Source organism: Pararge aegeria, chromosome Z (genome assembly GCF_905163445.1).
Source record: "Pararge aegeria chromosome Z, ilParAegt1.1, whole genome shotgun sequence".
Lineage (NCBI taxonomy): Eukaryota > Metazoa > Arthropoda > Insecta > Lepidoptera > Nymphalidae > Pararge > Pararge aegeria.
The window spans coordinates 7,173,444-7,200,972 of record NC_053208.1 but is presented as its reverse complement, the minus strand read 5'-3'; the positions used below and the strand labels follow the sequence as shown (position 1 = coordinate 7,200,972).

The 27,529-nt window shown below is 35.8% G+C and overlaps 1 protein-coding gene across 2 annotated transcripts; it reads right to left on the bottom strand.

Moving 5' to 3' along the window:
- Positions 1 to 192: 192 nt before the first annotated feature.
- LOC120636608 (proton-coupled folate transporter) lies at positions 193 to 27,529 on the bottom strand. 2 transcript variants are annotated; one of them, XM_039908156.1, is made up of 10 exons: positions 27,340 to 27,529; positions 26,545 to 26,695; positions 23,178 to 23,372; positions 19,490 to 19,664; positions 18,654 to 18,839; positions 17,225 to 17,515; positions 13,116 to 13,270; positions 5,316 to 5,484; positions 3,303 to 3,462; positions 193 to 454 (listed from the first exon to the last, which is right to left on the bottom strand). In XM_039908156.1, the coding sequence occupies exons 2-10, from the start codon at positions 26,587 to 26,589 to the stop codon at positions 385 to 387; spliced, it is 1,446 nt and encodes a 481-aa protein (XP_039764090.1). In that variant the 5' UTR covers positions 26,590 to 26,695; positions 27,340 to 27,529; the 3' UTR covers positions 193 to 384. The 2 variants fall into 2 exon arrangements, with proteins under 2 accessions (XP_039764090.1, XP_039764089.1); XM_039908155.1 differs by lacking the exon at positions 27,340 to 27,529 and having other exon boundaries at positions 26,545 to 26,888.

The following is a 27,529-nucleotide window of genomic DNA, read 5'->3' as shown; positions in this document are numbered from 1 at the left end:
CGAGTATGCATACAAATTAAGGAATAACCAAAAAAAATAACCATGCGCTTAGCAATGATAAAAAAAAAAAAAATATTCCTAAATAGGTATACATAAGACGAAAAACTATTAGTTTGGAATACAGAACTAAACTTCGGAATTACCACCAACAAACACATATTCTAGAGTCTAACCTGTAATTAAACACACACTATTAAACCTGCACTAAATAGTGACTAAACTGATTAAACTTATAGGAACAAAACAACAGTCTTATTTATGACCAATTTAATCCTCTCCGACTCCTAAGACACGATGCTCAGTGACATTGAAATGGTATCGGCCAGTTTAGACGCCAAACTTGTATAATACGGTGTAAAATAAATTCCTTGTGTATTCACAATGTCATAGAGAATCAGAGTCTCTGTCCAGATGCGACTCCAGCCTCCTTCCTTTTAACATCAATTCCATTGTCCTGGAACCAAAAATGTTAACGATAAAATTAGGATTTAAAGTGACGAATTTTAAATGCCTTACCTACTTTTATTAATTAACAAGACGTTAAAACCAAAGCCACTATAAAGTAAATAAACTTTGAGGTAATTCCGTTTTATAATATTCCGATTTCTTGAAAAGAGTTCTACGGTTAAGTGCAATTATAATTTTTAAATATCTTATTTATTATAAGTCTTTTGGTATAGACGAATTAAGTAAGTTTTCTTGTGGTTTATAATAAACTAAGTGACATGGTCTGGTTTTATTACTTAACTGTATAGTAACGAAAATATATCCAAAATTCTTTACCTAAGTAAACGCGACCTAATAAAAAATACTATCTAATCGGATGTGCAATATCGTAGGCAATCATGGATTAGGAAGGAAGTATTTAATTAAGGAAATTACGGTGCTTCAAACATGCGGCAAGTATAAATCCATCGTTTTTGCCTTTTTATCCGCGTCCTTATACCGTCCGGCGATGGTAAGTATTGATTTACAAACTATTTGTTATCAGCCCTACTGGCTTTTACGCTAATAAGTCGCACGCGCAAGAGTTCTAACTGGAGTGATAAGAAAAATGGGACATCTTTGGTCGAGGAGCAGAAAAAAAATAAGGACTGGGGCGGAGAGTCTAAAAATAACACCACTTTAAGTGAGAGGGTTAAGGCTCTCAACAAAACCACAAAAAATAAAGTTACGATAATGGATAAAGACGAGCAAAACCGGTATAAATAGCGGGGAAGAAGATACCAGTTCGCTGCGCTTACGCCTGATGTATCACTATTAAGTGTAATTAACAGAGAGAACCCAAATTCAAAGAAAATTTCATTAAGTCTCAGGCCATTTTTAATTATAATAACATGACTTGAAATCATCCATATCACCCGAATGAACAACAAATTTTCGACTTCAAGGCCTTAAATATAAATTGACATGTTCCTGAGCCTTTGTTTACTAATCAACCATCAAAACTAAGTTAATATTTGAGGTGGCCTTTATACTATGGCGGAGTGTTCGGCGATACGAGTAGTGCTACGGAACGTGTTATGGAAATAATGGGAATTTATGAACACAATGGAATGAAATGGAATGGTGGTAAGAATTCGTGTATTTGTTCGGCGATTAGTGGACTGGAAGTTGTTGATAACAAACGTTATACATAAAAACAGGGTATACACACAATTATTGACGCTTTAGGGGTGGCCAGGGGCAGTTTACAGTGAACATCTGTTATGCAGAGGTAGCAAATATAATTGCTTATGCAGGGTAGGATAGTAATACAGTGCTTTACAATTTTGCTATAGAATTTTATTTATGAAATAGTATAAAGTTTTTATTATTTAGTCAAAAAAGGCCCATTTGCTTTTGATTGATATAGGTAGGTAGGTAAGTGTTTCAGAAGTGATTTAATACGTATTTTAAGGTTCTAAATTTAATTATTATTGAAATACAAATGGTTTTTCAAGCACGTAGTACAACTATCGAGGTACCAATTGTTGGTGGCATGCGGAAATAGGTCCCCTATGTATCAATCAAATCAATCAAACTCAATCAGAACTTTGTCTATAATGGATGTTACTTCTCTCAAAATATGACTGAAGCATTTTTATTAAATTGCATTCATTGATATATTCCTCGTATTCACTAGTATAAAACACGAAAACATCGCCTTTATTTCATTTTATTTGAAAGAGTTCAACTAACACACTATATGTAAATATTTGAAGATCACATCGATTTCTATGTGATTATATCATCGGATCCTGACTTAAGTGACAATGGATCGACCTCTAGGGTGTATTTTTTTTTAATCAGACCACAATTTACGAAGAAAGAGGAGAACAAATCAAAAAACCAATACGGTCGACAAAATTAGAACATCGTCTATTTCGGAAGTTTAAATAAAGCAGGATGTTCAAAATCCCAACAAACAAGCGTAAAAGTGTACAAAAGGTGCACTATCAAAAAATACCCATTCGCATCATCTGTTTTTAAAATGTACCTGCGATGATGAAACAAATCTCTAATTAAATGTAAATTATTATTTTTATATCGAAGTCATCAATACATACATTTAATAAAGAATTAAATTATAAATTGATTAAGTATTATTTAAAACGCATCATCACATCATGCAAAAAAACGTACACTATGTTTGTTTTTTGGTTTAAATGTTTTATTAATAAACGTGTGTCGCTTATTAAGACGCTTATCCACCTACGCGTACATAGCGAGAGTGGAAAAGCGTCTTTAATCTGTGCATGAAATGCTTAGTCGTAAATATTAAAAGAAATATGCGTTTCTATTACATTAAACTTTCCATTAAATCTACTACGCATACCTACGTTTCAAGCAAGAGAACCTAGGGTTCGATACTCGGTCTGTTTACTTTAGACTTTCTTTTTCAAATGAATTATCAGTACAGTGAGAAGTTAGATTTTCTTCATTTGAGTCACAATTATTTTAGGTATTTTTTCTTGTCTGACCAAGATGTAACGCACAATAAAGATTTAAAGCGCACCGTACGAAAATCGGTAAAAAAACCTTGCTTCGCCTAAAAGTCGTGCCTCATAAAAAGCACATTAAACCGTCGATACCGGTTGTTATCACTAAAATGTGATAATAATGGTTATACATAGTTACAGCGTGCACGAATTCAGGTTAAGATTCGGTTGTAAATAATTGTTTGAAATTCCATGGTTGGCCATTAAATTACCGGTTAAATTATAAAAATTGGCCCGAGCAAAATAAAAGGCTCGAAAGTAGGTCGCATAACCTTATCAGCAAATCATATAGAGATATATCACGACACAAGAAATACTTACATTGATAGCAAAAAGACCGCCGCTTGTGTGCTCATAGTCAGGTAGAATATTGCATTGATATATGGTGTATTTAGAACAGCGTTGTATAGCTGCGAGTATATGACGGAAGCGAACATGGCTACTGCATTCTCCATTACAGATAAAAAAGCGTACGCCACACCTGGAATAAGAACTTTTATTATTAACGTAATAACATACGCGGGTATGTTATGTTACTCTTGTAATATCCAGTTTTTAACGCTTAATAGGTTAAGCGTTAAAAACTGAGTGAAGCTACAAACAAGGTTACTCGGTTTGTAGCTTCACTCTGGACCTTAGCTGTTAAACCCGTCCGCACTCATCATCATCAGTTAAACTGATTGAAGACAACTGCTGCTCGCAGCGACTCGCTTGATGCTGCCTGTCCTCCTCGTTGGAGGCCGCCTTACTCCCTACGCGTTTACCGGTGCGGGGCAGCCATTTATATGTTGCCAGGTCCAGTCGTCGAGGTTGGCAGCGGAATCTCTTCCGGAGATTCTTGACACCCCCTGTCCCGCCGTTACGCTAATCGCTGCTAGATCCAGGATGAACGGTGCTGGCGGGGAAAAGGAGCTGTGGCTTTCTTGGCTACATACAAAGAATTGGCTGATCACTCCAGCGACTCTACTGCCCGACATGTGCCATTGGTCCGGTCTAGCCAATTCGAAGAGGTTGTACTACCAATTTTCGGTCGCTTGAGCCTCGTCGGTCAGAAGGCAGGATGCACCACGAGCAGGTGAGCTTGGCAATTCGGGAGGCTGACTGCTACTAGCCTCCCACTTACACCCCACATTGGTGTAAGTGGGAGGCTAGTACTAGAGTACCATCCCCATGAATGGGCGCTAATAAGCTGAACGGATTTATTTATCTTTAATATATAAAATAAAATATTAAAGCATTTTTCCGAACATGATATAGCCACCATCACATTATATTGTTAACTCTAGATTTACTTTGGAGTGACTATTTTAATATATATGTTTGTATATAGAAGTGTGTTAAACTACTGCACATAAATAATAGAGGTATGTCCAGTTCAAGGGCCAGTGGCACTAAGATCCTTGAGTAAAGGGAGCCCATGGTAAAAAGTGTCAACTTGAACCTAAAAGGGGTGTCCGATTGGAGTGACGCAAACTTAGTTAAATGTACTAAAGTTCAATGCTACCAATACCCAAGCGTGGTTATCCAACTAACTGAAGAGCCTTTTTACTTTTGCTCCCACTTTCCAGGGTGTATCCGTTTCTATAAGCGACCATATTGGGCTTTTGGATATCAAATACTCATCTAATCTCGGAAAAATTATCGAGTAGTAGGTTCAAACTGCTGCTTGTTACCCTTAACAAGGTTTAGCAATATTTCCCTCCGGGTCATATTCTTACACTATACGAGGCTCAAAACCGATCAAGCATGGAGTGGGTACTCGAGTCACCTGTGGGATGGCTCGGTACCAGTAAGTGCCGGGTTGAATATTTAGACTCGGTAGATCGTCGTGGCAGACGAATCATCGGCAGCGAATCTCTTACTCAGGCGTAACTACACGGTTTACAGTACCGATCTTATGATGCCTGTTTATTGGTTGTTTACAGGATATACATTGGCGAGTGTGCTGAGGAACTTCCTGATCTCGTTCCTCCGGCACCAGTCTACCACAGTCAACACCTACCTACAGGGAGCTTACATCAACATTTTTGAAACGTACCGCTAAGGTTTGGAACGTTCTATTTTACTAAACATGTGTAATTAAAAGAAAAACAATAAAATTTTTGGAAAACAACATGGACGTGTAGTTTTAGATAACTTTCTCCGTGCCTCGAGAGAGCACGATCCCGGCTATTATCACATTTATATAACCAATTTCGAAGCATTTGTGTTGGTTGATTCTCGATATCTCTCGCATAATATCAATCAAGCTTATAATGATTGCTTGTGGCCACATTGCGGTGCTTAGTAGAAGCGTTAGTGCGTCAAAAGGTTGAAGGATTAACCCGAAATTACCTCTTTCAGCGGGTGCTAGCACTTTGGACGTCATCGATCGTATCAGAGGGGCGACGCAAGGCCCCAAAGCAGCGGCCGTGGCTCCAATATACATTGTGGAGTCCGTCTGCGCGTGGGCATAGATGAAGTGACCTGTCATATGCGCCGATGCACCGAGCATTACGATTATCTGAAAAAGATCCGTAAGGAATAGGATCCGTAATAAGTTCTAATTATATATCCATATAATTTGAACAAGTTTGAAAAGTGTGTAATTTATTATAACTTAACTCGGCGAAATTGTGCACATCTATAATTACTAAGTTTTTGGCATCATTACTGTTGCAACTTCGATCAAATAGTACTAGATCCACGATAAGCTCTTGTAAAATGACCCCATGAAAAAGTGACGTTAAGTGGCCTTTTTCAAATAATATGTTCCAATCATATAACTTGAAATTCATGATATTATTATCTAGCATCATAATAACTAATGCTTCGAATTTTTAAAATAAGTAGACTAAGGTTTTCGCAATAAGCTTTTATGTGTACTATCCCAAGAGCCATGCTATGTGATAAATGGAATTTTGTCGATATAATACACTTCCAGGCTTTACAGTATTATATTTGCAAAAGACAAACATACAAACACACTTCTGTATATCTAATATTGGAACAGATATAATTTTTCTAGTTTTATTTCAGCAGCATGGCTCTCGCAATCTCGTTTTGGAAACCCTGTGGTGCAGGTAAATATCGGTTCAAGATAGGAGGAAGAAGCATTAGGACTGGATGGACTCGGTGGGTCTGCAATAAGTCCCGATGCAGATCGACCATTTATACTGTGGAAAATAAAATCATTGGCTATAAACATAATCACAATCAATAACTGCATGAGTGGCTTAAGTTATAGATCTACTATTTATTTCATAGTAACTAAAGATACGTGAATTAAGTTGTATATAATATAATGGTGATGTAAATTTTAAAAAGCGGTTATTTGTTGTTTTACATAAATGTTAGCCAATTTGATCTTGTAATATCAATTAACTCTGCCCTAACTTTTCTTCCCTTCAGGCGACTGGTGTATTCGTGGTGACAGCGCATGAGCTTCGTTTGAATCAAGATAACGTCCAGCTAAGAACCACTTTAAAGAGGTCATCTAAAGGCCAGTTCCTACAGTCCCTTAATAATAATAATAATATTAATAATAATAAAGCCTTTATATCCAACTGTATAACATTACACGTAACAATTTTTAGTCGTATATAGTAATTAAATTTATTCATTGTAATTTTAGTCAGTTTGTGTATGTCAAATTTTCAAAAAAAAAAAAATACAGGCCCTAGGATGACCGCAATATTAATTAAACCCACAAAACAGGTAACAATGATAAATTATAACAATGTCGGTAATTGTTTTATTTTTTAAATCCCTCTGCGGAGGTGTGTCTAGTACATATCATCAAACACTGAGATTGTGGACAAGGCACACCTCCATTCCTCAAGCTGTTTATGCCCGATTGAGTTATCCCAACCAGTACATTTGAACCCTTCATATCCATGCCCTTATTTGGTTTATCCCTGGGCGGGGGTGCCTCTAGTTCAACGATCCGAGCATGTTGTCTAGGCACACCCCTATTCCTCCCACTAAGCTGATCCCAGTGGGAGGTTTGGCGAATGGTCTTAGGGGAGAGCGCAGGTCGTATAGATCCCTAAGGCAAGGCTGCTGAATATCCTTCTCGTGGTTGCCGCCCGTTATTGGTGTGATTTCCTCAAAATCACACGTAACAGAAATCACCAGCCGAGTGCTTCCATTTCTTTAGTAATTTTTTTTTCATGTTTCATTGCTGCGCGTCTGCCAAGAAAACGCCGCGTGTCTCAAGAGACCTGCGCATCTTCCGCGAAATCGGCGTGCTCTTCGTGCAGATAATTGCGGATCTGCAAGTCTGCCCAGAACTCCGCTCGAGACATAAAGGAAGTACCTCAATATTAAACTCATTATTATTATATATCTGCTAAACGAATTGCATTCATTTTGGCGAAAGTATATTTTCGATGTATTTAATTGATTATAAAATATAAGTTATCGAAAACGTATGAAATACTCAGAGAAAGAAACTTATATTAAAAATTTCGTATGTATATTGTATAAATCTATCGAGGGGCAGGACCTATAAAGCTCATATATATATATACTGTTAGTCATTTTCAAATATTTAATACAATAAGTAAGGGCTTCTCAACCTAGACGGCGCGGCGCCCTGGGGCGCCGTGAAAAGTAAAGTCACAGCTTGTCCCCATACTTTGAAAAATTTTGTGGAAATAATCAAGGTCAGCTCTTTGTTGGGGTAGTTTCATGTCCCTTAATTCTTTGTTAAAATGTTAAAAACTTTTATGGTTTTATTAGTTTCATAATGAGGATTTTACTTACATATTTTAACTTTTATCTTAACTTGTAAGTGCGTCGCTGGCGTAATAAGGTTGGGAGCCCCTGCAATAAGTACTCGTGTACTAGATACTTGATTTTAAAGTGTTGTTCTATTACTGTAAAGCGGAGCTTAGAGTTTGACTTAGCGGTTTACTTTGTCAATTTTTTAGGCTAATTCAACACGACGCGATTTTGGTCATTTTGAGCGCTTTATCGGCTGCGGCTTGTGCGGCGAGTCACGGGGCGTGGAGGGGAGAGATCTGCGAGTGAGCCGGTCACGACAGGCTCGACAATGCGGTGTCCGGCGTCTACTGTGACTCATTTTGAGTGAGTTGGCGGTGCAATAGGACTTATCAGCTCATTTCTAGGTAAGTTAATAATAATAATAATACTTTTATTGTTAACATACAGTTTTAAATGGATCCCAAATTTACAAAATACAATTTCATTTAATAGGTAAATTAAAGAACATTATTCAGCTATTTAAGTATAATGTTGGTAAAAACGATATCTATACACTAATATCGTAACGTTTATTTTGTTATAGGTGTTTGTTTGTACCTACAAATAAATTATAATGGTCAAAACCTATAAAAGAAAGATTGGTACTCGAAAATACAAATCTAATCGATGCAAATCTCGCCAAAACTGTTGAAGAATTTGGTTGCGGACGTCTTAGCCAAAGAGCAACTGCTTTAAACTAACTCTGCACAATATGATTCACCACCGGTGGACCACCTGGTGCAGTGTACAGTAACAGCAGTTCTGGTTGGTTCGATATGAACCTCTACGAAATATGGTTATTTAAAATACTACTGCCACATGTTAACGAACGCAGAGGAGACGAAAAAGTTCTCGTAATTGGTGACAATATAGCGTCTTACATTGCACCTGAAGTTGTATAACGGCATTGGCTAATTTTTATACTAATATTTATTTCACGACCCTTGCACCGTTAACCAACATGCTTCAATCTCTTGATGTCGGGGTGTATGCACCATTAAGCAATCAATGGCACTTGATAGTTGGAGGATATAATCTACAAAGAAAGGGATATTACTCAAAAAATAGTTTTCAATATTGCAAAGATTAATGAATACAATTGCTCCCAATGTCACAAAGAATTTACGAAGTTCTTTTAGAACTACAGGAATTTATCCATTTGCCCAACAAGTTGTCCTGCAAAAGCTTCCAGCGGAAAATGGACAAAATACGACAGGAATTCTTGGCGAAAGTTTTCTTGAATTTCTCAAGAAGACAAGAGGATTTGATGCAGACAAATTGCGACGTAGGAGAGGAAAAAAAATCGTCCACAAACCAGGAGCTGAAGTGATTAACAATGAGACCCAGCCCTCTGACCCCATCCAGGTAACAGCGGATCCTATGTCTATTGAAAACGATGACAATATGATTGATGATCTTGTGTTGGAAAAACATGTATTTCATGAATTTGATAAAAGTTGAGTCTCCGGTGTTAGACCAAAGAGATATCCATGTTGATCTTGACTCAAGGAATCATCCTTCAATCCAGACGGTATTGGCAAAGTTACCAGAACCACGCCAAAATAAAAGATTAATACTCAAACCAAAACACTTCGATGTTTCTTCGGACGAAGACGACTTGCCTGTGAGTGAATTGAACAAAGCCGATGAAAACGAAGAGGATGAAAACCTTTACACTATTGCAAATGGCACTACCGTCATTACCCACTGCGTGTGACCTTTTTGAAATGGGTCTATGGTCATTGCAATGCAGGGAAAAAAAAGTTATATGAATGCCAACGATGCGAAGATGCATACTGATATTTTTGAGTATTTTTGAAATGTTTAATCATAATTATGTTGATTTAGTTTGTAAGAGTATTAATTTGTTAATGTCCTGACTGATTTTAAATACACAAAGTACAACAGTTCCTATTAATATCGTAAGAATATTATTACTAATCTATATTCGTTTTATTCTATAAATAAGTCTGAAATATATGAAAAACTATGTAAAAGTTATATATTTTTTCTTTTAACGGTGTCTAAGTCAGGTTACTTTGTTTTGTACAGTACAATTATCATTGACTTATAAGCAAACTTGATGAGGTGTAAAGGTAACCCACACTAGAAATTACTTCGACACCTTTTTAAATAAAAAATATAAAATGAATGGGTCTTAGACTGCTATATAGCACACATCTGAATAATATGTTAACATCTTTCACTTGATAATCCAAATAAAATTTTATCTAACGGATGTTATACTTTTTTAGCGGCGTTAGGGAAAAAATCATGGGAGTGAAATTATACGATGTAATGAAATACGCGTATACATGGTTACACAATTTTAACAGGATAGTCGCGAAACCGAGTGAGAGGGGAATACATCGTCCGCCAGCTAACTTTATTTAAGTTATACTTTTGCCGCGTTAGAGAAAAATTATGAGAGTAAATTTTTACGATGCGCGGGCACACCGTCACAAAATTTTTGAAAAGATTTTTATCTTGTTACGCCAAAGAAGTATAACTTCTAACGCGTGTACATAAGTACACACATGCTTTTATTTTATTGCATTACAAGGAAGCCCTTGACTGCGATTTAACCTGGTGGTAAGTGGGGGATGCAGTCTAAGATGGGCTAACCTGTAGTTATATTTTGCCCTTATCGTGCTGTTAAAATTTAAATCGCTCATATTTTTATAAACAAACAATAAATGTATCGAAGAAAAATGGCGGGGATTCGTATAACCTACTTTTATAACGGGCGTGAGTGTTTGAGGCGTGTCACGCGTTATTCTTTTTTGAAATTCATAAAGATACTACTCATTGAACAGAAAGAATTTGACTGTCTGTTGAGTAAACCCTTTGCGCAGAAGTCATAGATAAAACAAAGGAGTTTTATTATGAAATTCAGTACATTATATCATCTGTTTGGATGTTTTAATGTAAGCAAAATCTCTTATGGAGGATTTATAGCATGGGAGTAGATAAAATCATTTATAAGCGTATTTATTGAACCACTGCTACTTAAAATCATATTATTTTGGGGTTGTTATCCAGGGCTTTTATATAACCCGAGCGTTTGCCCCGTACTTATTTTTATGGGTGACCGGTGCTTGCCATAGGCTGATTAGACATCGGGCATACTAATACCTATCATAAACCCATTGCCGGCCTACTACAGGACACGGAACGAGAAGGGTTTAGGCCGTAGTCCACGATGCTGGTCTAGTGCGGATTGGTCGACTAAACACGTCTTTGAGAACATTATGAATAACTTTTCAGGCATGCAGATGTCCTGACGATGTTTCCCTTCACCGATAAAGTAAGGTGTGTGCCAAGGCTCGAATTCGGCCTCCTGAAAGTACCTCCGGATTTTCTGTTAACATGTGAAATATTTTCTTCACAAATATATACCCCGAAGAGGATATTATCCTTTTCACCCCTATCGCCGACTTTTGCATTGTTCATAATGGAGTTATTTCATTTCAGTATTTTCAAGATCAATCAAGGACAAACTAATGTTTTTACTGCTACACTTTGGCACGAATCCACCGCATCTGAAGAACCAAATAGTTACAGCTTAAATTTGGCCTCTCTGATGTGGTCGATTCTTGCTGCCGCCATCGTTGCCAGCAAGAGGACTGAACTCTCTAAGCTCTGGCAGAGAGTCCTGTGCGTCTGACGTTTACTTGTGGATACGGCGGATATTTGGAGTTCAAAGATTTACAGCTTTCAACTTTGAATATCCGTTGTACCCTAAGAACAAAGACTTATAAAGTTGTGCCCATCATGTATTTATTGATGTCTAATTTTTAATATATTTACAAATAATTATTTATTATTTTATGTAGGATCCCACAGCTGTGCGTATGTTTTGTTTATGAGCTGTGAGTGACCATAGTTTTCCTCTGTAGAACTTAATTTCGTCTTTCCATAGAGTCATTACCTTCCTTTTCTCCTTTTTATACGTTTAGGGAACCAGTTTGCTGTAGTAATGCAGTAATTGTTATTTCCTGCTTTTTGGACAAGACGGCGGAAAACAGACAGACAGTAATTCAAAAGATGGGAAGACAAAATTACTGCTATAGTAGGAAAAACTTGGACCAGATGAGCAATAAATAGAGAAGATTGGAAAGGATTGGAGAAGGTCTTTGCCAAAGGCCACACATATTAGTGAGGACAAATTATAAAACATTGTATAAAAATATGATTAGTGTTATCTGAAAATGGCCCAATATATTAATAAATAAGTTATATGCTTTAGTTCAGCTTTTGTACTGGGTTTTTTTAAAGATTTTAACAATTAGTCTTATTTTTAATACATTTCTCTCCATGTTTTGTTAGTACTTCTTTAACTTTCTTACCTTGGTTATTGTTGAGTAGTAGCGGCAACCGCATGTTAGTTCTTAATCTTTAGCTTTGGTATAAGGACATACTAAAGCTCCAATTTGCATATGACGTCACTAGTGCGACTTTGCATCCGGTCAGCGTTATAGCGGCGTTTTTATATGATTATGATATCATAAAATATCCAAAGTCAGATTGCATCGAACAAAAGATTGGTTGCGATGCTTCTAATATTAAAAACATTGACAATCCAGTTACATCAAGTAGGCCTACATTATTAAGCACTTTTGACACATCAACTCTGTATGTTTTTTGTCAGTATACCACCGGTCTGGAAGGCCGATTCCAGTGAGATAATTTCAGAAAAACCTCAACCGATTTTATTACTTCTTCCGCCATTAGGAAGCTTTTGTATCCAGAAGTAACATAGGCCTATAGTCGATGTATTATCAAGAATCTTATGTAGATAAACCTTCTCTTTCTACAGCATGTTATTTTATAACGTACTTTTGGAGATATATAATGAAAATTTAATATTACGTATAAAAATAGAGAAGCGATGATAGCCTAGTGGGTAAGGCTTCAGCTTTCGCGGTGACTGAGTTCGAGCCTCAGCACGCACAACTGGCTTTACGTTGTCGCGTTTTTAATTGAAGCAATATAAATATAGTCACAGTTATTTAAATATTTTCGCTTGCTTTAAACGGTGAAGGAAATGATGGTGACGAAAGCTGCATTCCAGGTGTTTTTAATGTTCTCTAGGCCGTGTGAAGTCTACCAATAAACCAAGGAAGAAATAAGAAACGTTTGTATGGTAAATCCCGCCTTCAAAAAAAGAACAGACATTTCGAGTACGTAGTAGGATAAGCGGCTTTATCGCTAATAGTTGAACATCAGAGTAAATTGAATATTATTAACATTATATTAAAGCTCAAATTTGCGTATAATTCTGCAGCTAGGGTTTTTCGGAGAGAGTTATTAAAATTAAAAGTACACGATACAACTCTAAAAAAAATTACAATTATCGGACATAGGCCAAGGTAGTTTAGTACTCACCGTGTCTTTCCAGTTTAATATTTTTGTAAACAATGGTATCACAAACAACATGACTATGACATACGCGGTGCTTAAATACGTCCTAAAGTGACTGAAATCTGTTGCGTCCCATTTGAACACATTTGTCGTATATAAGTACATCACATGTTTTTCATCTGGAAACAGCAAATAAATTTTTAGTTAATAAATGTTGCGGATTTACCTAATCGTAGAGATTTTTGTGCGAGAGTTCGGCCGGGGATGTACTGCCGCCATGCTTATTTCTGTTGCCAAGCAGCATTCCGGTGTGAAGGTCGCTGTTGCCGATGTAAATACAGGCGCATGAGGCTTAACGCCTACGCCTCAGGTTAGACACAGGGTGGCATTCAATAAGACGTGTTCGTTGCATGCCCTGCGTTGTGCGTTACTGTTTATAGGCGATGGTTTTGTACTTATTTGCCATCCAAGCAGGTAGGACATCTGCTTGGATGGCCAATAATAATAAATAATAAATATAAATAATAAAAAATAAAACTTGAAATATTTGAACTTGAACGTTTTATTCGAGAGAAATGCGCTCTGCAATGGGACAAATATTTGAGTGCGTTGCATTTACAGAGACAAAGTCAAAGCATTCCCTGTGGCCTCAATGGATATTCCGCATGAAGTAACGAAACAAGGGATAAGCATAAAAAAGAACATATTATAAGGTTTCTAGCTGTTGCCTTTTTTTTTTAGTTTTTATTGATGGATCAAGCAGATGGTTCACTTGATGGTATCCATCGCCTATACCTAACCGAGCAAAAACTCGCAGGACATTCAAGGAGCACTTCCTGCAACGTGCCGCCAACCTGCACCCACAAGCTAACGTTGTACGATAAGAAAAGAAGTGGAGCCGCTTAGGATCCTGGGAGAATAATGGAATGAAGTTATCTCAGGAAGACGATGATGACTTGCGGCACATCCTCAATGGGGGAGAAATGGTAGTGTATTTAAGTAGTATTGGAGTGATTTAAGATTTTTACAAGATCCTTGGCATTTAAATGTCCTAAAATTCCATGCCTAGGCTTTACTGCATCATTCTTAATAGTACAATGAATGAATGAAACAGTCTCCTTATAACGTTCCTTGACGTAATATAAATTACCTCTACGGTCTGCGATTAAAATGAATTATGAATCTATTAAAAATATATATTATATAATTTTTGAAAAAAGAAATGTTTACATGAAAATATTTAGTGATATTAAAATAAAATATGTGTTATAGCTTTTTCTTGCGTTTTTATTTCATAAACTTCCTTTGATACTTCTTTTGACGGACGATTGGCGCAGTTTGCAGCGACCCTGCTTTCTGAGTCCAAGGCCGTGGGTTCGATTCCCACAACTGGAAAATGTTTGTGTGATGAGCTTGAATGTTTTTCAGTGTCTGAGTGTTTATATATATATTATAAGTATTTATGTATTATATTCATAAAAATATTCAACAGCTATCTTAGTACCCATAACACAAGCTACGCTTACTTTGGGGCTAGGTGGCGATGTGTGTATTGTCATAGTATATTTATTATTTATTATTTATTATTATTATAATTATTATTACTTGACAGACTAAAAATGCTACTTGGCGGCAGAAATAAGCCTGGCGGTAGTGCGTAGTTACTAGACGAGCTCTAAAAAATAAACTATTCTACTACGTAGGGTGTGCTTTGGTTATTTAACTAGGCTGCGCTAGATTCCATTCTCAGTACACTCATTACAACCTTGTACCACTACAAGTAGAGTCATACCGCCAAGCCGTTTCTTAGTAAAACGGAGTATGACTTTGATACAGGGCCATACCATTATCAAGTACCTACCTCTTCTTTGCCTTGTTGAAAAATATCATTTAAAAAAGCATAGGCAAAACTCAATGCCTGCAGGTATTTTCTACCAATATAACATTGATGAATAACCTTGTTGATATTCGTATACTGTGTAGCTAATATTCGTAAATATGGTTAAACTGTAAGGTTTTGAGTATAATTGGGATTGTCCAAACAAATGAAATGAAATGAAATATTTATTTTGCTAAATATTAGTTAGTTATTGGTGTTTAGGATATAAAGTTCCAACATATTCTGTTAATACATCAACATGATAAATTTATAAATTAAATTATATTAATAACAATCTTATTTGTTATCAATTATATAAAATAATGTTTTGAGATAGTGTCATATTAAATCATTGTAATATTTAATCACAATTCTAAGTTCTAATGTCAAATAAATACAATTTAAATTTAAATTTAGAAACGGAATAAATACATTCTGTAGATATGACATAAGTAACTCTTCTTTGTCTACATCGACATACAAACAACGTGCCTGATAAATAAAGTCAAATCAAAAAATCTATATACAAATTGGATTTTTAATTAATTAATTAATCTGAGTGTAATTTTGCCAAAAGTTGTAGAAAAGACTAGAGGACTTCTGAAAGTTTCATATATTATTCATTATTACCTTTTCCGGTAACTTTTTTAACTCTTATGGTTATTTTTCTTAGATGTAATATTATGATAATTATAATGGGAACGTTTTGAAAATATTAAAAAATAATAAAAGCATACCATTCTTAAAGTATATATAGCTTTTTATTTTAATTGTTTTCATTTATTTGAATACACAAAATAATAATGAGAAGTTTGTTTAGGCAAGCCAAGTTAGAAAAATTAGAGTATACAAGGCACGGATTACCTCTCAGTGTATAAAATTCACTTAACCAATTGTTAAAAACGTGAAAACCACTGTACTACTTAATAATGAGAAACTGAAACTGGAGGATACGACAGTTTTTTTTAGGAATAACGTTACTTTCTAAACTTCAATCCCTCATGTATATAATTTATCGAACAGGCTTAGTTCTGCTGCCTATGCGGTAAAGAAGATACGCCATATGACCGACGTAGAAACTGCTAGACTGGTATATTTTAGTTACTTTCACAGCATTATGTCATATGGAATTTTACTTTGGGGTTATGCTGCTGATATTAGCACTATTTTCGTGCTGCAGAAGAGGGCTGTTCGTTCGATCTACAAAATGGGTCCGAGAGAGTCATTGAGAGATAAATTTAAAGATTTAAAATAATGACTGTGTATAGTCAGTGCATATTTGAAAATTTAATGTACATTCATAAAAACATTCCTAAATTACAAAAAAAAATGTGACTGCAATAATTTAAACACAAGAATAAACTTACAGTGCAAGTAGGTTACATAAAATTCATAATTCTTTTAAAGGAAATTGCATACAATTCTAAAATAAACTACCCGTTGACATCTTGGAGATGTCTCTTAAAAAGTTCAAAGTTTGTATTAAACGTAAGCTTATAAGAAAAGTCACATTATAGTACTACGTAATCGATAAAAAACCTTGGGTGTGAATTATACGCTCTAACCAGGTTGCTCTTCTAATAATTTTAAATGCCAATGTGAGATGGTGATAACAAAAAAAAATAAACACCTGGCTAAGTTTGTTGTGGGCTTCTTCTTAGACCAGGACGCGTTTGGAACCCCCGTAGCTTTAGTTTTAAGTTTACGAATGTGATTATCGCCATCATCTCACTACCGTGTAATTCTCATGTACGCATGAAAAGTGCAAAAAAATCATCGCAAATTATTATTTAGATGTAATGTCGCTACCACTACATGTTTGTTTGTCTGTACTTTACGCCTTACTTAGCAACCAATAGACTTTACTTTTTGCATAGAGTGTTAGTTGAAAGGACTGAGAGTAACATAAGCTCATATTTAAGCAGGAGGTCTCGAGTTCGATTTCCGGCAGTGGCAAATTGGGAATTTATTATTGCTGAATCTTCTAGTCTGGTCGGGAGGCTTCGGCTGGGGCTGGTTACCATCCTACCGACAAAAACGTGCCGCTAAGCGATTTCGTGTTCCTGTGCGATGTCGCATAGAAACCGATTAGGTGTATGATACTCCCTAGCCCGCTACCATCTTAGACTGCATCATCACTTACCACCAGGTGAGATTGCAGTCAAGGGTTTACTTGTAGTGGAATAAAAAAATATTGGTAAACAATCGGTTCACGCGGGTTGTGTAAAAATAAATGCTAGTGTCATAAAATTACCTCTTTGGAATGTATAGAATGCCATGGAAATGAGCAGGAACCATAAAAACAGTCTTCTATTATTGGGCCTCTTCTTTGTCAAAGTCCCGATTGTCTGTTTGATATTATTCAAGTCGAAGAAGTCGCCTAAAGGATTTCTGACTCCAGCTTCTTTCAGCGACTTCTGTTCCGGCCTCGTCTGCCATTCGAGGAATACGAAGCAGTACACCGTGGAGACTACCATCAGGCAGGAGTTGATGGCGAACATCGCCGTGAACGATCGGTTCACCACTCTAGTGTATAATAAGTTACCTGAAAAACATAGAAAACTAATTTTGCACGAATTTCAAAAAGAAGGAGTTTCTTGATTCGGTGCGTTCTTTTAATTTCGCTTCTTTTTAAAACCCGTAGCAAAGTCGGTCCAAGATGGCCGCTGCCACAAAATGGCGGATTACATATTTGCATCCTCGGCAATCATTTAACTAAGTAACTAGCATACAGGACGACATGTATACGAGACGCACTAAACTTTCTTAAAACATCCTTAAGACCTGACACGTATTAATCACGCATAAAATACACTTCCTTCCAGTATACGAGCCGTAAGAACTTGCATAAAAGTCACTTGAGACCTGAATATGACACGTATTAATCTCGCATAAAATACACTTCCTTCTAGTATACGAGCCTTAAAAACTTGCATAAAAATCACTTGCGATCTGTATACGAAACGCACTACACTTGCATAAACGACACTGGCGACCTGTATATGAAACGTTATAAACTTGTGAAAAAGACAGGTGCGATCTGTATATGGGACGTTCTAAACTTGCGTAAAAGTCACTTGCTACCTGTATAGGTACGAGACGCACTAAACTTGCATAAACGACACTTGCGACCTATATACAAGACGTTATAAACTAGTGAGAAAGACAGTTGCTATCTGTATATGGGCCGTTCTAAACTTACGTAAAATATACTTGCGTCCTTTATACGTGACATACCAAACTTGCGTAAAAGACACTGCAAACTGTATACGAAACTTTATAAGCTAGTGAGAAAGACACTTGCGATCTGTATACGAGACGTACTAAACTTGCTTAAAAGACACTTGAGACCTGTATACGAAACTATATAAACTAGTAAAAGACATATGCTATCTGTATAGGGGACATTCTAACTTGCGTAAAAGACACTTGCGACCTGTATACGAAACGCACTAAACTTGCAAAAAAGATACTTGCAACCTGTATACGAAACGTTATAAACTAGTAAAATACAGTTGCGATCTGTATACGAGATGTACTAAACTTGCATAATAGACACTTGCAACTTGTATACAGGACGAACTTAACCTGTATAAAAGACACTTGAAGCTGGAGCAAAGTAACGCTCGCTCGCAGCCTTATTTAGTAGGAAGTAGGATTAACTTAAAAAAAAAAACACTTACCAATAGCTACTCCAGTAGGCATAGTACTCAAATAGACTACATCCAAAATGCCCACTCTCAGGGTCCTGTTCTTTACCGTAGTTACGTCTGCGATGTAGGCGAAACATCCCGCGAATATCGACAAGTCCGCCCCGGTCAAAGCGCTGGGGAATGTTGCTGTATATATTACATACTCCAATGGCCACTCTGAAACATATTGTTACGTAGGTAATCTTTGTAAGAAGGAATTTCCTAAAAAGCGCAAAAATGTATTACCATATTGATATACCTACTGTTAGGTAGCTGTATTGATATAATGAAATAAATAAATGAAATAATAATAAATATACTACGACAATACACACATCACCATTAGCCCCAAAGTGAGCGTAGCTTGTATTATGGATGTGACTGGTAAATTTATGAATAATATACATAAATATTTATAATATACAAAAAAACACCCAGACACAAAACATACTGTTGTGTTATTGACACAAAAAAATTCCAGCGGTGGGAATCGAACCCACGCCTTAACTCAGAAAGCAGGCACGCTGCCCACTGCGCCAATCGGCCGTCATACATAATACTACGACAATACACACATCGCCATCTAGCCCCTAAGTAAGAGTTGCTTGTGTTATGGGTACTAAGATGACTGATGAAAACTCTTATGAATAATATACATAAATAAATACTTATAATATACAGGTACACTGAAAAGCATTCGTGTTCATCACACAAACATTTTCCAGCTGCGGGAATCGAACCGCCTTGGGCTCGGAAACTAGAGTCGCTGCCCACCGCGCCATGCAGCCGTCAGAAGCCGCGTGTGAAGGTCTGTAGCGAAAACTCACCTGTAGTAGTGTTCAGGGTGATCATCAGCGAGAAGAATAGTTTCCCGAGCAATCCGCCGCACAGCAGCACTTTCCTGCCTCTCTTATCGCTGTAACTGCCGAGGAAGAAGGCCAGCATCAGCGGCACCACGTGGCCAGCGATGCCATTCCACTGATGGAACAATGATACTGTCTTCTGAAATGTGTAAATAAGTTGTTCAAAAATAATTAAAAAAATATATCTTCTCTCCTTTTTAGGAAGTGGGATCTAAGGAGACCACTTCTTGAAGGTTAAACCATTAATCATTTTATTAAATAACTAGCTGCTGCCCACGATTTCGTACGCGTTCGTTTTTGTTTTCAAATCATGTTTTTAAGTTGTTTGTTCTTGTAAAATACATCCGGTGTAGATTTTAAGTGGAACTTTTCCAATTATGTTTAGTTTAGGTGTCTTTAATTTTTTTAATCTCACGATAATATAAAATTCTAGATAGATTTTTTCTGAAATAAACGGACCCTAAGTTACTACTCCTTATTACATCAGCTCGCTGCCAATAAAAGTTCCGTTAATATCGGGCCAGCCATTTCAAAGATTAGCCACAACATACACACAAAAATTGTAAAATGTATTATTTTGGTGTATATTTATATATAAATATTCATGTACCTGTACCTGTACCTGTGTGTTATTTCAATATTACAAACAGACACTAATTCTATTATATGTACCTATAGTTAAATTATTAATAATAATTTCCAAAAAACCAAACCAACCAAGTGCAGTTGAGATCATTTGGTCTCTTAGGTTTCCTCCCGATGTTTTCCTTCACCATCAAAGTATTACTTTTAGTATTACTTAAATTAAAAACGCACATAACTCCGAGAAGTCAGTGCGCGCCGGAGATCGGTCTCCGCGAAAGGAAAGCCGAAGCCATACCCGCTTTTGTCACCAATGGCCATATTTATGATAACATTTTGTTTTTTTTTAACCCTGGTGTCGTTAGGAATTATTGTAAGAACGTATTGATGACCAGTGGCGGATTTGCAGTCCTAGCCGCACTAGGCCCCAGGCCATGTGACGCCCCTTTTTCAGCAACATCGTTATAGACTAGATACTTAATTGTCCAATAAAATTTACCATCAGTGTTTTTTTTTCGCACGATTTGCCGCCCTTAATATCTGGCCGCCCTAGGCCCGGGCCTACTGGGCCTTAGGGCAAATCTGCCACTGTTGACGACCCTATCGATATAACCAAAAAAGTAATCATTTTGATAAGTATTTTATTTATATGATTTCAGAAGACACTACAAAGTGCCTATCTTGTAAATTTGTACTCATGAAAGTTGACTGTTTCAATGAAACTAATTTTAGGCGAAGCAAAGTGTGGAAGATCCTGAAAGTATACGAATTGAGAATAAAATCGTGTGCGGTCGGCACGCCAGAAAGAAATGTGTATTTCTAACGGCACTCTCCGTCGGAGACTTCCTCTGTATTTCTTAATTCGATGTCTGTCCTGGTGCAGTGGTTAGCGCTGTGGTCTTATACGTAGGTTTAGTTTCCCGGGGGACAATTTCGAAACTTATCATTTCAGAATTTTCTCTGGTCTGGAGGCTTTGTTCAAGTTACGACCCTACTGACAAAGATTTAGACAAGTGATTTAGCCACAACACCCTCCTCAGTACACTGGCTTTCAGGCTGGACAGCTCTCTCTGGGGAAGCTGGGATGGTGTGCACACGCGCTATAGGGGTGTTATAAGTAGACTATAAGGAATTTTGTGTATAGAATAAGGTTGTTTTTTAGTTGTTAAGTACTAGCATAGGTTTAACTTCATTGTTCTACTAACACGATATGGCTGTTAGTAGAACAATGAAGTTAAACCTATGCTACAGGCGCTGTCCAATACGGATTGATGGACTGACACGCCCTCGAAAACATTATGGATAACTTTCAAGCATTCAGGTTCACTCACGATGCTTTCCTTCACTGTAAAAGCAAGTGATATTTTAATTGATAACGTACATAACTTAGAAAAGTTGCCTCGGCCGAATGTGAAGAGGAAGTCCTAACCAATAGGCTATCACCGCTAAAAAATTCACAGCCCATTCAATAATTGACTGGGACGTAATAATTATTATGTAGGACTAAATACATTGCCCTTGCACAAAATGGTAAACATTAAACAATAAACATACAAGTGTTTTTATTTAACCACCTTAATTGTATTGACACAGACATAATGCTAACAGATGTTCGTGCTATTTTATTTTGCGCAATGAAGACTGTTAAATATTTATATATATATAATATATAGATTTAGATATATAAAGGTAGGCAGCAATAAAGACCAGACTTACTAATAAACGTGGCATAACGTGGAATAATCATACGGTGAGCCATCCATGCTCAGACATTAGACTGTTTATAATTATATTACTGTCTGTTTATAATTAATTTATCAAAAATTCCCTTGGGTGTTATGAAAGTGTTTAAATTAAAGACTTTACACCTTTGATACTGGAGTAGATCCCCGGGACGGTCCTGTGCGATTGGCAATGATTACGGGATTGAAGGTTTCCAATAGTGGCTAAACGAAGCTCCAATAGTAAGAATAGATATATACGCGCATAGCTCACTCGTTAAGTGAAATATGTTGAAAGAATCACTTTCTTTTTAAAATTCATATACTTCTTTATTTTTAAAAATCTTTACGTTAGGTACCTAGCTGATTTAATAAGATAGGTTTTGGCTTTGCAGCAACAGGCTGGGGCCGTAGTACTATCAATCTTTACATAATACAAAACAAAGTCCCCCGCCGCGTCTGTCTGTCTGTCTGTCAGCGAAAAACTGAAAATCTACCCAACGGATTTTCATAGAGTTTTCACTAATGAACAGAGTGACTCATGCGGAAGGTTTTAGTGTATATTTTATTATGGTTTTCTGTAAATTGGCTTCAACATAACGCTGTTTGTCAAAGATGCCATACCGACTTGTAGCTTTACTGGCGTACACCGCGAAAATGATAGGTGATACATAAAAATAATGTACCACATGTTTAAAGTAATCATTATTAATATTTACTTCAAAGAAGTCCGCCAGGCAATATGTTTAACTGTAATGTTTTAGTCACAATAAACGGGTTTTGTTATCATCTGTCAAAACACGGGTACAATAGAAGGACGTTGACATTCCTATCATTATATTAATCCTTATCCAAATTAATAGTTTCATAATAAAGATAATATATACCTGCGAATTCCTTTTTTAAATATTCAAATTGGACCTATCGTTTAGAAGTTACGACGGGTATAGCTGTGCTAAAAGCAAGAAAAATGCAGTGAGTCGCCCTGCCACGTATAATATAGTTTGGGAATAATACTGGATCCGGAAGGTGGGACTGAAATTAAATTCTAGGTTTTTTTAAGATATTAAAACCGGTAATAACTGATTTGGTGTAAACAAAGCTGCGCGGATCAGCTAGCAGCCTATAACAGTCCACAGCTGGACTAACCTATAGTCACCAGGCTGGGCAGACGTGTTGGTTATCGCAGACGATGATAGTAGTAATACAGAGATCGCTGCTGTCCGTTCTCTATTACATAGGGCCGCAGTTTACACGGGTGAAATCGCAGGGCACAACTAGTAATAAATATAAATACGTTTCCCACGATTGTACGTATGATGAGGATTATAATATTAAATGGGGATTACCTGAACATCAATATTCACATCACTATAGCTGCTTATATTGTAGCATATCTCTTCACTGTAGCCGTGATTAACAGTGCAAGCTCGGAATACGTAGAATGTTTGCTCTATGACACTTGTTATCATGAACGCCATCATGTAGAAGAACATGACCGGTTCCACTGTTATCTTTTTGTACCATGGTTGTTTTTTTTCCTTCTGCAAAAAAATAAATATTTTGATAACTTTTTGATCTTTAATACTTTTTGATGCTCGTTCGGAGAATGGTCGTGGAGACCTTACAATCTTTATCTAACGTCGTCATTCTACCACAGAACAGCGATTTTTTAAAAATAATAACTAGAGACTCGCCCCTGCTTCGCACGGGTGCAATTTATATAAGCGCCACGTACCCGCCCTGCCGCCGCTTTTTTATTCCTGACATCCGCTAAGATATTCATTTTAATGATATGATGTAAAAGACAATTTTGATCCACATTAAATGCATAACGTACTCGTATCTATTGTATTTAATTGGACAAGGAATAATGTTGTTTAAAATAGTTTTATAAATAACCCATATTTTTTTGTTACATTTTACTGTAGGTTATCCATTGGAAAAACATGTACCATCGCTGACTTCTTTAGACCTTTTTAAGGTGTACAATCCTGTACTACATTTACGACACAACATTAGAGAGAAAAAAAAAACAATTAAAAACAACAACAGCATTAAACATTAAAAACCATTCGAATCCGTTGCGTAGTTATAAAGATCAATGCATATATAGGGAAAGAGAGAGCGGGGAGCGACGTTGTTTTATACTATCAATTGATTATATACTCATTTAAAATTCTAGGTCATACATAAACACAAAGTAGGTATATACTTTACCTGCAAGACCTTACTTAATAAGGATAAAGCCATTTAAGCATATTAGATTACCCATAAGTAATAAATGCGGCACTGAAATGATATGTAATATATCTTTAAATCTTAGAACAAACAGGAAGAAATAAAACGGGTTCGTATCCCAAATGATATTACCTACATATATCTTAAACTCGAGACTCGTAAGAAGCAAAAAAAAAAGATGGTCACTTCGGATGGTCGTCGATCGTGTCTGCAGAGCAACTATTTTAATGCAATAATTAAAAAGATTTTTACCCTTGGTATCTCCATCATTTATTTAACACTAAAAAATATTGGGTAATTGAATCATTGTTCTTATATTCAATTGAGCCAACATGGGAATGATTTTAAGACTGACTTTATCTACGATAATTGTCTACAATGTAGGAACTTCAAGAGATTTCGAATCCTATCATGTATAAGATAAATAGTTGTCAGATATCTCTACCCTTAGAATGAGATATGTGCTCTCCGCAATCGTATAGTTTATTTATTCTCGACAAACTATAACATGAAAGTAAAATGTACCTAATGATCTTCGTTTTAATGTCGTATTTTGTGTACTTATGACTTTTAATTGACAAATTACACGCTTGGAATGCTGCGCTTGCTGTAGATGTGTAGAAGAACGTAAACTTAAACTTTTGACGATCTCACTGTGGCGACTTCTGTGGTCCAATAACTGGAGGTCCCGAGTTCGATCCCCGGTAGGGTTAATTTAAGGTAATTTATCTTTGGTCTGGTTGGATGGATGGTGACGGCCATCGTTAGTTACCACCGAAAAATTGTTTCCGCCGAGAGATTTGGAGTTCCCTTACGATGCCGCGACATAGGATGACAAGTAAGCCTGCTGGTATCTACAACTGCATCATCACTTAACACCAGGCGTGATTGGATTCAGAGCTAACCTGTAGTGTTCGGTCTTAAGTATAAATTGACAGATACATTGGAACCTGTTGTTAACCTGCTGTTGTAGCGAATGTGCAAATATCCCCACACTGGAGCAGTTTGTTAGGCCTATAAACTTTTTCTTCTTTGAGAGAGGAGCCCAAGTCCATGATTATGATGATTTTTTTTTATTTAGTTCTCAAAACTGACAATCAACTGCTTACTCTAATATAAACTATAGGACTATATGGCATGTGTATACAATTGTGCCTTCTCGATGCGAACATAGCATGCAAATCTGTTGGCTACATAAAACTGCTGCAAACAGCTAAAAAAAACAAATTAAAGTAATATAAAAAAATATATAAATTACTAAGAAAAGAAAAACAAAAAGAAACAAAATATTGTAGAATTAAATTACTTTTTTCTTATTATGATTTTTTATGATAATGAAAGAATGGAACCGTTATCCAATATAATTTTATATCATAGAAATGAGTCCTTATCAGGAGACAGGACTGTAAAATAAATGTAGGCTCTTTAATTCAAATGATAATCAGTAGATTAGCATTGAAGATCAAAACTGTAAACTATATAGAACTTTAATGCATTCAGCATCGCTAACATAGGCAGAAGACACACATATTATACCCAAATTACATCCACTGACAAGGCATAAAACTTACTTGTTAAATTGTCACAGCAATAGAGAAAAACTAAGGTATACCCTACCTCTCCTTTTCTCAATTGCTGTGACATGCTTTATCATTTTAAAAATAGGGCATGATAATTTGTCTATGTAATAAAAAAATTGTGTATGTTAAAGTTTTCAAATGGTATTCTTATCATCATTTGAGTATAACCTTAGGTTAACTTGTTATTTGTCAAACTGATAATATGTACAATATTGCAGATATACTTAACTTTCATCAGAAAGTGCAAATTCTTACATCAGTACAAAAACATTTAATAAATATTCTAATTTATTTAATTAAATAAATATTATATTATTAGACTTGTTGGTCTAGTAAATGCCTCATTGGTTTTGTGGTTAGCATGTTTCTACTATGGATACATGGACTATGGATTTCATGACCGTGGTTTTCATCATCCGGGCTCAGTACCATTCCTGTAGCTACATCAAGATAGGGTGGGTCTCTTCTTTAAGATCTCCTCTACTGAGAGAAGGCCGGGGTTTCAAACAGCTGGAGTTGAATATTAGTCTGAGTATGAAATTGAGAAAATATTGTCTGTACCATTGGCCATGTTAATTTTGGTATTTAATAAAAACTGTAGTAATCTTCATTTTCCACATATAAAACATATCTTGTGGCTGTCAGCAGGGTGTAAGCTATTTGTGTCTTTAACGGTTGTGCCCAACATTGGTAACAAACATATAATATTACTATGATAATACATTACTCAATGCAAAAATATAATATATTTATAGGAAAAATTACAATAAAAGTGCTTATTTTGTTTAATTGATATGTTTACTACTGTTCAAATTACTGTTTTAATATTTTTTTAACACTTTGTACCGGTTAAGACCGTGTCTATTAGTCATTACATTAATATTCATGTACTTACCAATGAATATGTTTCCTCTACCACAGCTTCATCCATTTGTAGCATAATCAGATATAACTGTTTAAAACTTTCAATGTTGTGAATTAGTTTTAATAGGCAGCAGTACTAGCAGTACACCAGCATGATTAAAAAATAAATTGACTAAACGGATCTGAATGAAACATTTTAAATTTATTTTCAATCAGTCTAACCTAAGCCATTACTTTTTGGCGCCCATCGTTGCCGTTTTTAATTCAGTTATATATAACTGTAGTAATATATTACTCAATTATTCAATAGTCAAAATTTGTTAAGAAAACTCTATTTTTATACGATTAATATTACATTTATTTATGAGAAAACAACACTAAATAATATTTACAAAACATAACAAACATAACACAGACCATGTACAATATTATAATCAAAGACTATGATAGTATATATAGTATATAGTAGTATATATAAGCAGCATTAAAAATACTTTTAATAAGCTCAGCGCATAGAGTAGCCCATAATTTTTTATATTTCATATGTGTTATTTTTCAAAAAAAAAATAAAAAAATTAAGCAGCATTAATTTATTTATTTATAATCACATCTTATCATAATATAGAATACCAATGTTTTCTTATAGTGATTAAATTTCTTATCATGAAGAAAAGAAAAACAAATACTTTATTGCACACAAACATCAAATTATACATAAAATAAAGAAAAAAAACAAAATGCAAGAATCCACAAAAGTGATTTTTTTTTATATTTTTATAAGCTTGTTAATTGTTAAAAAGGAATTATAGTAAGAACATAATAGAACCCAAAATTAGCATCATGTTGACGTTGCTTGCTCAAAAGTTGTTTGATGGTCATATTTGACAAAGACTGCTGCCCGATTTACTAATTTTGAACTTTTACAAAAAGTGGGACGTTGTCTTTATACAAAATGCATAATTTTGTCAACTTTACCACTGACCTAATAGAATTTACCGCACATTTTTATGGTGATA